Raw genomic sequence first — 13,046 nt, 5'->3', positions numbered from 1 at the left:
TTTATTGCAAGCTGCAACCAGATCCCGGAATGTGGCTATCTCTGGTGGCAAGGGAGTTTCCTTTTCTCGGCCCCCTCCTGGGGCCATGGCTCTGAAGCTTCGATCAGTCTCGAGGTTGGCTGTGTCTTTGCGCGCTCCCCTGGCTTCCTTCTACCGGTCGGGGGCAGCACCAGGCTCCCGCTAACTGGTTCCTCTCGTGAAGGTTGCTCCAGGCTCCCGCTCTGCTCCGCTATCAATTCTTGTCTTCTTTAATTGCAAGATGTATGAAAAAAATTGATTCTTTAATTATTTTCTTATTATTTAAAAAAATATAATTTTAATTTAAGTTTTATTATAAAATTATATTACTATGTATAAAAAAATATATTTTTAATTATTTTCTTATTAATTAAAAAAGCTACATATTATTTCATAGTTTTAAGTCTTAAAGTAGCATGGTTGATAAATATTAATAACTTTAAGATACTTATGCAATCAAGAAAAACAACTATACCAATTGGGTTAGCAAAATAAAAAATCTTTTAATATTACAAATCCATATTTATAAAATGTAAATAACTTTATAAATTTAATTACAATTTTTTATTAAAAAATAATAATAAAAAATATTTTATTAAATTTTAAACATACTTATAATATTATTGATAATAAAAAATTTTGAAATTAAAAACAAAATTCTCATAAAACTTCTAAATAGTAAAAATTAAATAAAAATAATAATTAAAAAATATAATATAGATTTTCCTATATAATATAATAAAAATAAAAAACAAAATACCATTGTAAATTGTAAAACTAAATTATAAATTATAAAACTTTCTGTATACTAAAAACTTCGCATATGCATAACTTCAATCGTAAGACTGATTGCTTATCGTGACGGTGAATTAAATCCAAATGTTCGGTACATTAAAGTTAATAACATGCCATTCGTAAAAGTCACATCAAAATATTGTTTATAGTTTTAACACATTTCCTCTCGGATAAGGTTATTTATCACTTTCAATCATTTATAAATTGATGTAATGATATTTTTATTTTAATACTATAGTGATATGGTTAATGGTTTTGATGTCATATTTTATATATTGTTTTTTATTTTATTTTAATAATGATTATTTATGGATTTTTTTTATAAAGTTTATGTATTTTATGTAATTTAATAAATAAAGGTTATATAATAGCTAGTACTTGTAGTTTAATTTATATATAGTTTAATTAGACAAAAAGATAATAAAGACAAAGATTTTATCACAAAAATAAAATAATTAATAAAATATTGTATTGTTGAATATCATCTTTAAACATTAAGAAATATGATTGACTAATATTATTTATATTAATAAACATATATCTATGTGTGTTTGTTTTATTTTTATTAATATATATAATTGTTTATAATTAAATCTATTAAAATATGTTTTTAATATAACAATATATCATTTTAAATTGAAAATATTACGAAAAAATTATAATTCATGAAAATATTAATAATAGAAAAAAAATCAAAAAGTTAAATAAAAAGGAAATAAAACTAAAAACAAAAAGTTAGTAACTAATAGAAATGAAAGTTACTAAAAACTCATAATAAAACCTCAACCAATCACTTTATAAATAAATTTTTAAATAATAATAAAAAAAAAACAAAAATTGAATTCCTAATGTTAAACTATGCATAAGCCCTATAAAATTTTGGGAAAAGACAAATTAATAACCAGTCAAAGGCAAGGTATAATAAAGTAAAGAAATATATTTATTTTTATATAATTAAATTTTATAGCATAGTTTAATTAATAGATGAAATGATTTTTTTTTTTCCCTAATATTTTTTTGTTAATTTTAATCAAAATTCTTGAGTAATTTTAAAAAAAAATTGAGTTTAAATTAAAAAAATTGAGTTTAAGTTGTTTAATATGCAAAATTCAAGTGTCCCAGGGATTTTTTGAGGGCATTGAATCTATCTAACTTATTAAACAACAAAAAAATACAATCTTGCTTGAAATATTAAACAACAAAAAAACACAATCTTGCTTGAAATTGTATTTTCGAATTTGGCTGAAAAAAGTTGTTTTATCTATTTTTTTCTCTTGGGAAAAAGTCGTAATTTCTATTAAAGTTAAGAAATTACATTTTGTATATGTCGAAGCATTCATATATAGGCAACATTGCCTAACAAGTTCAGTCTGTGGTACTGTATAAACAAAAATCAGCAGATTGTCTCCTCGTAGGGAGCAGTCCAAAACTGTACACTAGCAGTGTTCAAAATAAGAGTCTAATGCTCTACGCAGAGAGCCATATATATGTTGTTATATCAAAGAAAAGTGTTGTGTTGTTCTAATCAAAGAGTGATATATATAGCTATAGACAAACAAAAAAACAAAAAGAGATCTGTACGTGGGCTTTATAGCCCGTTATCCATCTGATCGTCAAAGGGTCGATGATAATGCTGATAAAATGACCCTTCGATTTCCTCCTGTATCAGCCAATTGTCTCCTTGTCTGTGCGCTGCCTCTTTGGAGAGTTGATCTGCGATGGTGTTTTGTTCCCTGTAGATGTGACGACAAGCAAATGATTCAAAGGAAGTAGTCAGTCTCTTTGCCTCATCTAATATATGTCTCAATGAAAATGCATGACAATGAGATGCATCAGACAGCCAATTGCAAACTATTTTGGAATCCCCAAACAGCTGGAGATGTCTGCAATGTTTTTGTATGGCAAAGTGTATGAGATGCTTGGCAGTGCACAGTTCAGCGTAATTATTAGTTCCTCTGCCTAAGAAAATTTGAATTTTGTAGCTGTGTGTATCATTGAGATGTAGTACTGCTCCTCCCCCACAGCCCTCATCTTGTGCAGAACCATCAAAAAAAGCCCATGGTCTGGACTTGTCAATTTCCAGTGGTTTAATAATGCGTGCAGGGCCTGTGGTATCATCCTCGGGAATCATGTTATAATCCGCAATGGTATGTAGAAGGATAGTGGGCCAATGGGGGGCTCTGAGATTGAAGATAGCCTGATTCCGGGCAATCCAGATTGCCCAACATGTAAGAAGAGGGATATTGATGGCCTTCCCCGAATGTTCCTGATTCCAATTCTCCCACGCTTCCATTAAGCTGTGTCCGTGCCAGTTTTTCAGTTGCGGGAGGTGGGAAGTGAGGCCATGCCAAAGTTGTAATGCAATGCTACAGTTCAAAAATAAATGATTAGTGCTTTCTTCCTCCTGTTGACAGAGATGGCAGCGGAAGGGTCCGTGGAAGGATCTCTTCATAAGATTGGTGCCCGTAGGTACTTTATCAAAGAGGACGTTCCACATAAGCAATCGAGTACGCGGGGGGGATTTGAGTTTCCATAATGCCTTCCATGTGGGATGGATGATTTGAGGCTTATGAAGTTCCATGAGTTTTATGTAGCCAAGCTTCGGGGTATATGCTCCATGTTTAGCAAAAGCCCAAATAATTTCGTCAGGTGCTTCAGTAAGTCTGATATGAGCTTGAGTGAGCGCATCCGTGTACTCTGCCCATTCATTGTGCCACTGTACCGGAATATCTAAAGCTTGTGCACTGATCCAGGCTTGATGGAGAAAGGAGGAGTTTGCTTGGTCGCCAATATGCATTATGTAGATGATTCCTCTGTCATTAAGATGTCCAATGAGATCATCAGGGAGTCTGTGAGTGTTTCCACACCCAACCCATGGGTCCCGACCTATTCGAACCGCATTACCCGCCTTGATGCGCCAAGTTAAGCCTTCTCGTAATAAGGGTAAAGTGCCAATGACAGCTTTCCATATGATGGATATGTTATGAATTGTTCCCTGTTGTCTGCATATCCAATCCAATACATTCAAAGGCCTGATATATTTTGCATAAGCTACCCTGGTCCAAAGTCCATCAGTGGTGAGGAGTTGCCATCCAAGTTTGGCAGCCAGTGCCTTGGAGAAGAGGTCGAGCCTTTTGATACCCCAACCCCCCCAGCGTTTTGGTTTTGCAATGGTATCCCATTTCACCCAGGAAAAAATTCTGCCGGGTTGGTGGCCCTTCCAAAGAAATCTACTGCATATATGTTGTAACCTGTTAAGTATGCCCTTGGGAATCCATGTGAGAGCCATCCAGTATACTGGTGTGGCTTCAATCACTGCTTTGATAAGTATCAGTCTGCCGGCTCGAGAGAGGTATCGGTGGTACCATACCTGTAGCCGCTTTTCCACCTTGGCTATGAGCCATAACCAATCAGCAATTCTGTATCCATTAGGTTTCAGTCTGAAACCAAGATATTTAATACCTTCTGACAAGGTCAAGATGTTAAAGGGGAAACGCTGATTTGCAAAAGTTATTTCATTGATAGAGCAACCAAATGTACTGATGGTGGATTTATTGTTGTTAATCTTCATACCAGTAGCTTGCTGAAAGAGTAGAAATGAGTTATGGAGTATAGAGGAGTCCCCAATACTACCATTCAGAAAAATCAGGATGTCATCAACGAATAAAAGGTGAGTGAGGAATAGGTTGTCTGCAAGTTTAATACTAGCTAATTGATGTCTATCCCATGCAGATGATATAACTCGACTCAACCCTTCCATAATGAGTAAAAATAGCAGTGGGGAGAGTGGACATCCTTGTCTGAGACCCCTTTCTGAAGTGAAGAAGGAGGTAGCTTCACCATTTAGTAATACACTGTAGGATACATCAGTGATGCAGCTCATGGTCCATTTGATGAAGTCATATGGGAAGCCCAGGTGAGTGAGCAACAGGCGTAAGTATAGCCAGTTTGTTCTATCAAAAGCCTTGGACAGATCCACTTTAAGGATCATTCCTTTTTGTTTCTTAATCTGCAAGGTATGCATGATCTCTTGGGCAGTAGCAATGGCCTCATGGATCTGTCTATTGTGCAGGAATGCAAATTGTTCAGCAGATATGTGTTGTGATAGAATGGGCTTTAGACGGTTAGCGATGGTCTTAGCGATAATCTTGTAGAGGCAGTTGCAGAGTGATATGGGACGGAAGTCATCAAAGGAACATGGGGCATTCGATTTGGGAATGAGGGCTATGAAAGTGGATTTAATGGCTGAGGATATACGACCTCTTCTTCTGCTGTCTTCAACTATATTCAGGAGGTCATTACCCAAGAGATCAAAGAAAGCTAGATAAAATTCAATGGTCCATCCATCAGGTCCAGGGCTCTTATCTTTTTTGAACCATTTCAGCGTAGCCTCCAATTCTGCCATTGTCACTTCCTTCTGCAGTTCCTCAGCATCGTCCTGTTCAATGTATATGGGGAAGAGTTCAGCCACTCTCATGATTTCCAAGATGTTGGCTTCAACAGGGGCCTTATATATGCCTTTAAAATGCTCTGTAGCCAGACTGGCCAGATTCCGCTGAGTGGAGACAGTGACCCCTCGATCATTCCTTAATTCCCAGATAGTGTTTATTACCTTACGTCCATTTGCAAACTTGTGGTAAAATTTGGTATTTGCATCTCCTTCGGTAAGCCATATAGCTCTGCTCCTAAGTCTCCAGCTTTCTTCCCTTTCCTTCAGGATTTGTGTGCGCTTTGCAATAAGGGAGGTATAATTCTCCTTGCTTTCAGGGGATAAGTGAGTCCCATTTGATGTTTCTTCAAGTTCTGCAATGACCCTTTCAGCCTCCTTTAAAGTCAGGTTGTCCTGAATGCGCTTTTGGTGTGCCCAGTTCTTGGTGATCTGTTTGAGTTCTGTGAGTTTCCTTACAAAGCCCACTGAGATGTCCTCTTCTTCTCTGATGGCATTGGATTGCCAATAATTATGCACCAATTGTATGTAAGAGGGATCTTGTAACCAAGAGGCATTAAATTTGAAGGGGCTCTTGATTTTATGGGTTATGTCTTCTGCTTCCAAGAAGATTGGCCGATGATCTGAAATGCCTCCTGATCCCACCCATTGTTGTTTTATCTATTAGTTAAGTTGCACAAAATTTTAGCCAACGGGGCATAAAGCAAATGATGAAAGGGTGTTTGGTTAAAGTACTTTGTGGTAGGGATTTTTTGAGGGCATTGAATCTATCTAACTTATTAAACAACAAAAAAATACAATCTTGCTTGAAATATTAAACAACAAAAAAACAAAATCTTGCTTGAAATTGTATTTTCGAATTTGGCTGAAAAAAGTTGTTTTATCTATTAGTTAAGTTGCACAAAATTTTAGCCAACGGGGCATAGAGCAAATGATGAAAGGGTGTTTGGTTAAGGTACTTTGTGGTGTAAATGTCACTGAATCAAAACTTCGTGGGAAAAAATCCAACCATGCTATTGCTAAGGGTTGGTGTGGCCCAACTAGGTGTGATCCTGGGTGATTTTAATGGCTTAGATGCCCTGGGTAGCGGCTACTCATCTTAGGATTCACATAACCTAGCAAAAAAAAGTTGCACCAAATTTCATCATAAATTATATTAGCACAACTATATAAACCAACCTAGATCCATCTTAATTCCAGATCTACCAAGCACCTAGAGGGATCAAATTGCCTTCACTCTAAAATATGTTTGCACCTCAAGTGATTCGATGATATGGAGTTAAGATGGATATAGCCTGATTTAATTATTAATCATAGTTAATCATAATTATTAATTTTATTTATTTATTTTTATTTTATTTTTTTAATTGTATTTTCATTTTTTGCACAATTAAATGTGTGGTAAATGTGATAGACACATCAAAGCACTTACTTCATAATACATCTCACTTTGTTAAAATTAAAAAGACCATAAAACTAACTAAATTATAGCTTAATTTTAAATTATTATTATTATTATTATTATTAATTTCAAAGAACACGAAACATGATTTTTATCTATGAGATAGACTTTGTTACAAGACAATGGACCAATACAATAGCTTATAAATACCACATGCTCAAAAAACCATAACTCATTTCATATGCCACTTGTTCATGTCACATTTTTTTTAATTAATTAATTTAAAAAATGACATAAATACATTGGAAATAAATCTCAACTTTTGATTTATGTATACTGCTGAGAATATTTTAGAGTACTCCATGGAGGTTAAATCCCCACCACCCATCTAATAATTATTGATAATTAAATTAAAAGTATAGAAACATTTTTAGTCTCTGCAAAGGCAAGACTCTAGCAATCAATTTGCTTATTGACCACTATTAGTTTAGCATTGACCAATGCAATTTATAATGTTTAAAATTATATATATATATATATATATATATATATATATATATATATATATATATATATATATATATATATATATATATATATATCTATATATATATATATATATATATATATATATTCATTCATTCAAAAAAATATTACATCTTGATGTATTTCGCTTTAGACAATCATTGACTTCATTCCTATTAGATTTGTTGGTCAGGTGGTATATACAAAAAACAGTTAACAAAAATAGCCAAAAGTTGGTTGCCCAAACATAAATTTCTCAGAGAGACCAAAAGTACAACAATATCCAAATGCACCCAACTACCATTCTTCAATTTTCCATATTACTGACATCCTAGTCCTCCAGACTGTTACCACGCTCCTAGTGGAATGCCTCATGTACATGGACTTCCATATATGTCATTCATCCTTCAAGACAATCTAGACTTTCTTGCAGCCTCTTTTTCCCAAGACGGAGGGAGGCCATTTAGTCCAACATTTGCCACTGGTTGTGTTAGAGGTCAATGATGAAGGCAATGACCTCATTTCTATCATTGTGGTGATCTCGAGCCAGCTTCTCTTTAAGAACTGTAACTTGGTGGAGTTGCGCTTCCAAGGAATTAAAAGGTGGTAGTAAGAGCACCCATCTCGGTGACTAGTCTCTCGACTGATCTACTTCTTCCACAAAGCCCCAATGCTCCCCGTGATGAATTTTTCGCTAGCCTCTCCTACCAACACCCCTCCTTTCTCTTCCTCTTTGCCTCTACATATTGCGGCTCCCAATCGTTTCACCACTTGCACACCATAGGTTGTACCCTGATACACCACCTTCAACGAAAAGGGATTGCCAGCGGACCCGACTGTCCACGTTGGCTACCACACCTAGAACACCCACTGACTCTCTCCACCTCATGCTCAAGCCAACCCACCACCCTTTGAACCAACAAAAAAAATGTTACAATTGCCTTCCTCCAAAGTGTGGTTCGACGATCAAACCCTTTGCTCTCCCAACTCCACAAAATTCTTAGATATGGCCCTACTCCTGTTTGCCATGCACAAAAAACAAGCACTCGTAAGGTCACAACTTTCAACACCATAATTCACCATTGCCAACCTCCACCAATTACCACAACATTCAACAAAAAGCCGACCAATGAAATACCACATGTACAAACACATAAAATTGGCAAGAAATACTTGAACCCTAAGAGAAGAAGGAGCGCTTGCAGCCAGTTCTGGAGCAACAATGCCTATGTCGTCCTATCTTTCATCACTGTCCCTACGAGATGCGTAAGGGCTAGGGTTCGAGACTATAAATTTGAACCAACAGTCGTGAGCATTAGAGAACTCTAAAGTCAATGCAGGTAGGGAGGCGAGGTGTGGCTAAACCAAGAAGCCACCCTGCGAATAATAAAACAGGTTAACCACCATCAGCGCTTTGCCCATGCCAAAAGACCATTCGTTACTATTTGTCAGGATCCAAATGAGCCATATAACCATTGTTCCTTCGTGAAGCTTCGCCAGACCCGCATCCATAAATACTTCCTCGAGATGCTCCATTCAATTGCCAAGTGTGTGGGGGTTGAATGCCCTATGTTGATTGTCGTTCTCTATGTTCATCGCCCCCATCGGGGAATAAATATTTATTTTTCAATATTATTAAAAAACTATTTTTCAAACAATTGATTGGCCCATAACTTGAAAGCCTTATTAGCCTTTGCATAATATAATGTCATGTGGATAGCTACCTCACATATTTTATGTCATAATTTATGGAAATGGTGGCAATATTCATTCATGATTTTTAGTAGCATTTTTTCATTCTTAAGCTTTGCAAGAAAGCCATAGAAAAATAAAATCCTTGAAAATTAGTCATACTCAAGTAAATAACATATTTACCGTTAATTACTTTCTACCATAATTTAAAAAAGTCTTTGCATAAAATGAATAAGAATAAGATGTAAATAAATACTTACCACCAGTTACTACCCACCATTATTTATGTTTTCCTCAACATTTATGTAAAAGTAAAACTGTAAATATGTAGACTCACTAGTGGTTACTGCTCACCAAAATTTATCCAATTCCTTGTGCCTATGTAATTTTTTCCAAACCATAATTTAGAATTTGAGCAGTGGGGACTATTCTGCCTTGCACCTATCCGTATAATTACAATTTTCATTATAAAAATGTGGCTTGCTGTCCTAGGAAATTAATGATCACAAATAATAAAAATAATATATATCTATATATATATATATATATATATATAGTCTTTGGAGATCGGTGATTACTATGTCCACGGTAATTGTACTAGGCAGATTTATCGAAAATGATCATTTCTTGTCGACTTTCCGACTCAACAACAGAACTTGACCTCGAAAGTATCGAGAAAACTGAACTCTCAAAAATATCGAAAAACTGACCGTAACCTTTAAACAACATAAATACTTTAATGACAAAAACTCCACCAACTTAATTAACCACCAAAAATTAAATCTATTTATTTTTTAATTCACCAATATATCTCATATTAATATGTTTTTCTTTAACATAATCAATATTCCAAAATTGCCTTCATCTTAATCCGCAATCTCAAATTGTCGTGTGTAGATTGAAGTAGAACCCGCTTCATAAAGTAAGATGGCCATATTCCAATCGGGGAAATAAGAGAAATTATACCTTTATTGTTTAGAAAATGTTTTTTTTTTAAATTTTAACACAATTAGTGGAACATTTTTTTCCAGTATATTGTAGAGGTAAGCGCTAATCAGTTTGCTATAGGGCATTAAATGTCTGGTTAGCTGCGCCTTCAATATCCCAATAACACACGCGTGTGGTGACTTTGTAAATAAAAAATAATGCGTGTGTGTTATAGGGACATCGAGAGTGCAGCTAACCAGGCATCTAATGCCCTATAGCAGGCTGGTTAGCTCTTACCTATTGTAGAGAGGAAATTTTTATAATTTATAAATTTAATATATAAGGTTTAGCATTTGAAATTATTAAGTTTAAAAATTTAATATATAAATTTTATTGCATTTGTATGTATGTTGATGAGAATAAGGATTAACATTGACTTAGAATATATTAATTTATTGAATTTTAAAAAGTATGTATGTTGATGATAATAAGGATTAACATTGACTTGGAACCATATTAATTTATTGAATTTTAAAAAATTGGGAATTATTTGCCTTGCTTATAAATTTATTGGTCTTCAAAATATATTAATGGTAAAATTCAATATTTTTTAATTTTTAATTTTTCTTTCTCGTGATGAGTAATGAATATAAAATAAAAATAAAAAAATAGTAGAATTTTTTTTTATTGTTAATGTTATTAGTTTATAGTTTAATTTTTCAATTAAATCTAGTTTAACTTATTCTACCAAATATTTATGAGTAATTTATATTATTATTTTTATTTATTTACGATTTAATTTATTTTACCAAATATTTATGAGTAATTTATATTATTTATATTTATTTATTTTCCAAATGGTAAACTAATAACAAAATATAACTATTTGTATTAGTGTTTTTCAAAATAATATGAATGGCTTACTAAAAAAGAAAAGAAAAAAATGTTTATAATTTTCATGTATATGTTAAAAAAACTTAAAGGCTAGATATGTTTTTTATATGTTTTATCTTTTATATACGTTTAAATGTTTAATATTTTCTCTTTTATTTTTATGATTTTATTAATATAATATATTGAGAGGGGCCTAGAGTATGTCCTAAAATTGCTTTTGTTTAGCTAAGAGTTTGTTTTCCTTGAACATAAGGAAACAAGTTAGTGGCCGAAGGCCTAGAGGTAAAGCCTTCCCTTAGGGAGTCAACCTACATTAATGGATAAAATATAGCGATGGTTGTCCCCACTGCTAGTTTGACAATTGAATTGTGATAAGTTTTCCCACTGTATAATATGAAACACTATGTAAATGAGAAGATGGTGAAGTTGAAAATTCTAGAAGGAATTTTTAAATTTTAAACAAATTTTATTATTTCATTGAAATATTTTGTAGAGATAAAGTAAAGTGTATTTAATAAGTTGGTACAAAGTTTTTGTAATATATTGTTTAAATAAAAGAAAATTAATTTCAAAAAATACAATTTCAAAAAAATATTATTAATTTAATCATATTTATTATTAAATTAAATATTATTTTTTTAGATAATATTATTATTATTTTTTAACACTGATGAGTACATTCCATTAGGCACAATTGCTAGTTTGACAATTGAGTTTTGATAAGTTTTCTCACTGTTTAATATGAAACACTATGTAAATGAGAAGATGGTGAAGTTGAAAATTCTATAAGGAATTTTTAAATTTTAAACAAGTTTTATTATTTCATTGAAATATTTTGTAGAGATAAAGTAAAGTGTATTTAATAAGTTGGTACAAAGTTTTTGTAATATATTGTTTAAATAAAAGAAAATTAATTTCAAAAAAAATTATTAATTTAATCATATTTATTATTACATTAAATATATTTTTTTGATAATATTATTATTATTTTTTAACAGTAATGAGTACATTCCACTAGGCACAATTGGTAACTTACATTCCATTAGGCACAATTGGTAACTTCGTAGAAACAGTTGCCACTATTCCACCATTAGTAGAGCTATTTCATAAATGTCACACGGGTGAAAATGTCTCTAGAGACTTGAAGCCACACCACTGGGGACACAAATTGTGAACCATACCACTTGAGTTAAGTTCTTTTGACATAATTATTAAGTTTTTTTCTGTCCGTTTTATAGAAATTTGATCATATAAGTTTTAGTGAGATTGTGATTTCTTGCTATTTAAAATAAGTTTTTGCATACATAAAAGGAATGAACCTATTGAAAAAAATTCTAGGCACGACTCAAACTTATGATTCAAAAAGATCTCTACCAAAAAAAAACCTAAAAAGTTAAAAAAAAAAAATTCAATTTAAGATATTGCTTCCAATATTGAATTTGGGATCAAAGACTTGTCTGATAACATTAAGCAATCCATTAGGAAATATTGCGCTATGGTGCTTAGAAAATCAAGGCCTCCCAAGAGCAACAATATCACTAAGCAAGAATTTCAAGCTCTGAGAGCCTTGAACAATGACCTTGATGTTGTTGTTCTAAAAGCAGATAAAGGTGGGGATGCAGTGATCCTAGATAGAGTTGATTACCAGAACAAAATGATGGATCACCTTCTTAATAGTGGTAACTATAGAAAGTTAAATAAGAGCCCTATTAAGAAAATCTCGAAAGAGGTTGCGCTAGCTATTAATTCTAGTAACATCCCCAACCCCATCACCCCTAGGATCTATGGGATTACCAAAATCCATAAAGATGGGCCCCCCCTTAGGCCCATTATCAACACGATAGGTGGGTCCACTTATCTTCTGGCTAAGTTCTTAGCGCAGAAGCTCAGGCCCCTTGTTGGCCTTACCAAATCCTTCATTAAGGACTTTGCTTCCTTTGTTAATGACCTTAAGGGTATTAAGCTTGATCCTAGGGATATTCTTGTTAGCTTTGACATTGTCTCTCTCTATAATAATATCCCTATTAATGAAGTGATGGAGGTTATTAATCACATACTGTTGCCAAGTTGGTCGATCTATGCCTTACCTCCATTTTTTTCAATTTCCAAGGTGAATTCTATGAACATGCTTGTGGAGTAGCCATGAGTTCTTCTTTCTCCTCGGTTGTTACGAACTTGTTCATGGAAGAATTTGAAACTAGAGCATTGGCTTATGCTTTGCTTCACCTTAAGCTTTGGAAGAGTTTTGTTGATGATGCCTTCATCAATTCGCCTCGTGGTCATGACAATTTGGATCCTTTCCTTTTGCATCTTAACAATTAAACTGACTCCATCAAGTTCACAATG

General features: G+C 33.2%; 1 protein-coding gene across 1 annotated transcript in view; it reads right to left on the bottom strand.

Annotated features, from left to right (window-relative positions):
• LOC149234638 (uncharacterized) overlaps nucleotides 1-13,046 on the bottom strand; it is a 102,736-nt gene that overhangs the window by 25,917 nt on the left and 63,773 nt on the right. The window contains exons 2-3 of the mRNA XM_089368326.1: nucleotides 5,190-5,920; nucleotides 2,822-4,442 (exon numbers count right to left, since the gene is read on the bottom strand). Of these exons, the coding sequence (XP_089224452.1) occupies nucleotides 2,822-4,442; nucleotides 5,190-5,920 (2,352 nt within the window). The remainder of the gene's footprint in view (nucleotides 1-2,821; nucleotides 4,443-5,189; nucleotides 5,921-13,046) is intronic.

This window comes from Pinus tabuliformis, chromosome 8 (assembly GCF_031772625.1).
Source record: "Pinus tabuliformis cultivar Carrire ecotype Pingquan chromosome 8, CPIR1, whole genome shotgun sequence".
Taxonomy (NCBI): domain Eukaryota; kingdom Viridiplantae; phylum Streptophyta; class Pinopsida; order Pinales; family Pinaceae; genus Pinus; species Pinus tabuliformis.
Note: the sequence above shows the minus strand (reverse complement) of the source record. Positions and strands in the feature narration are given on the sequence as shown.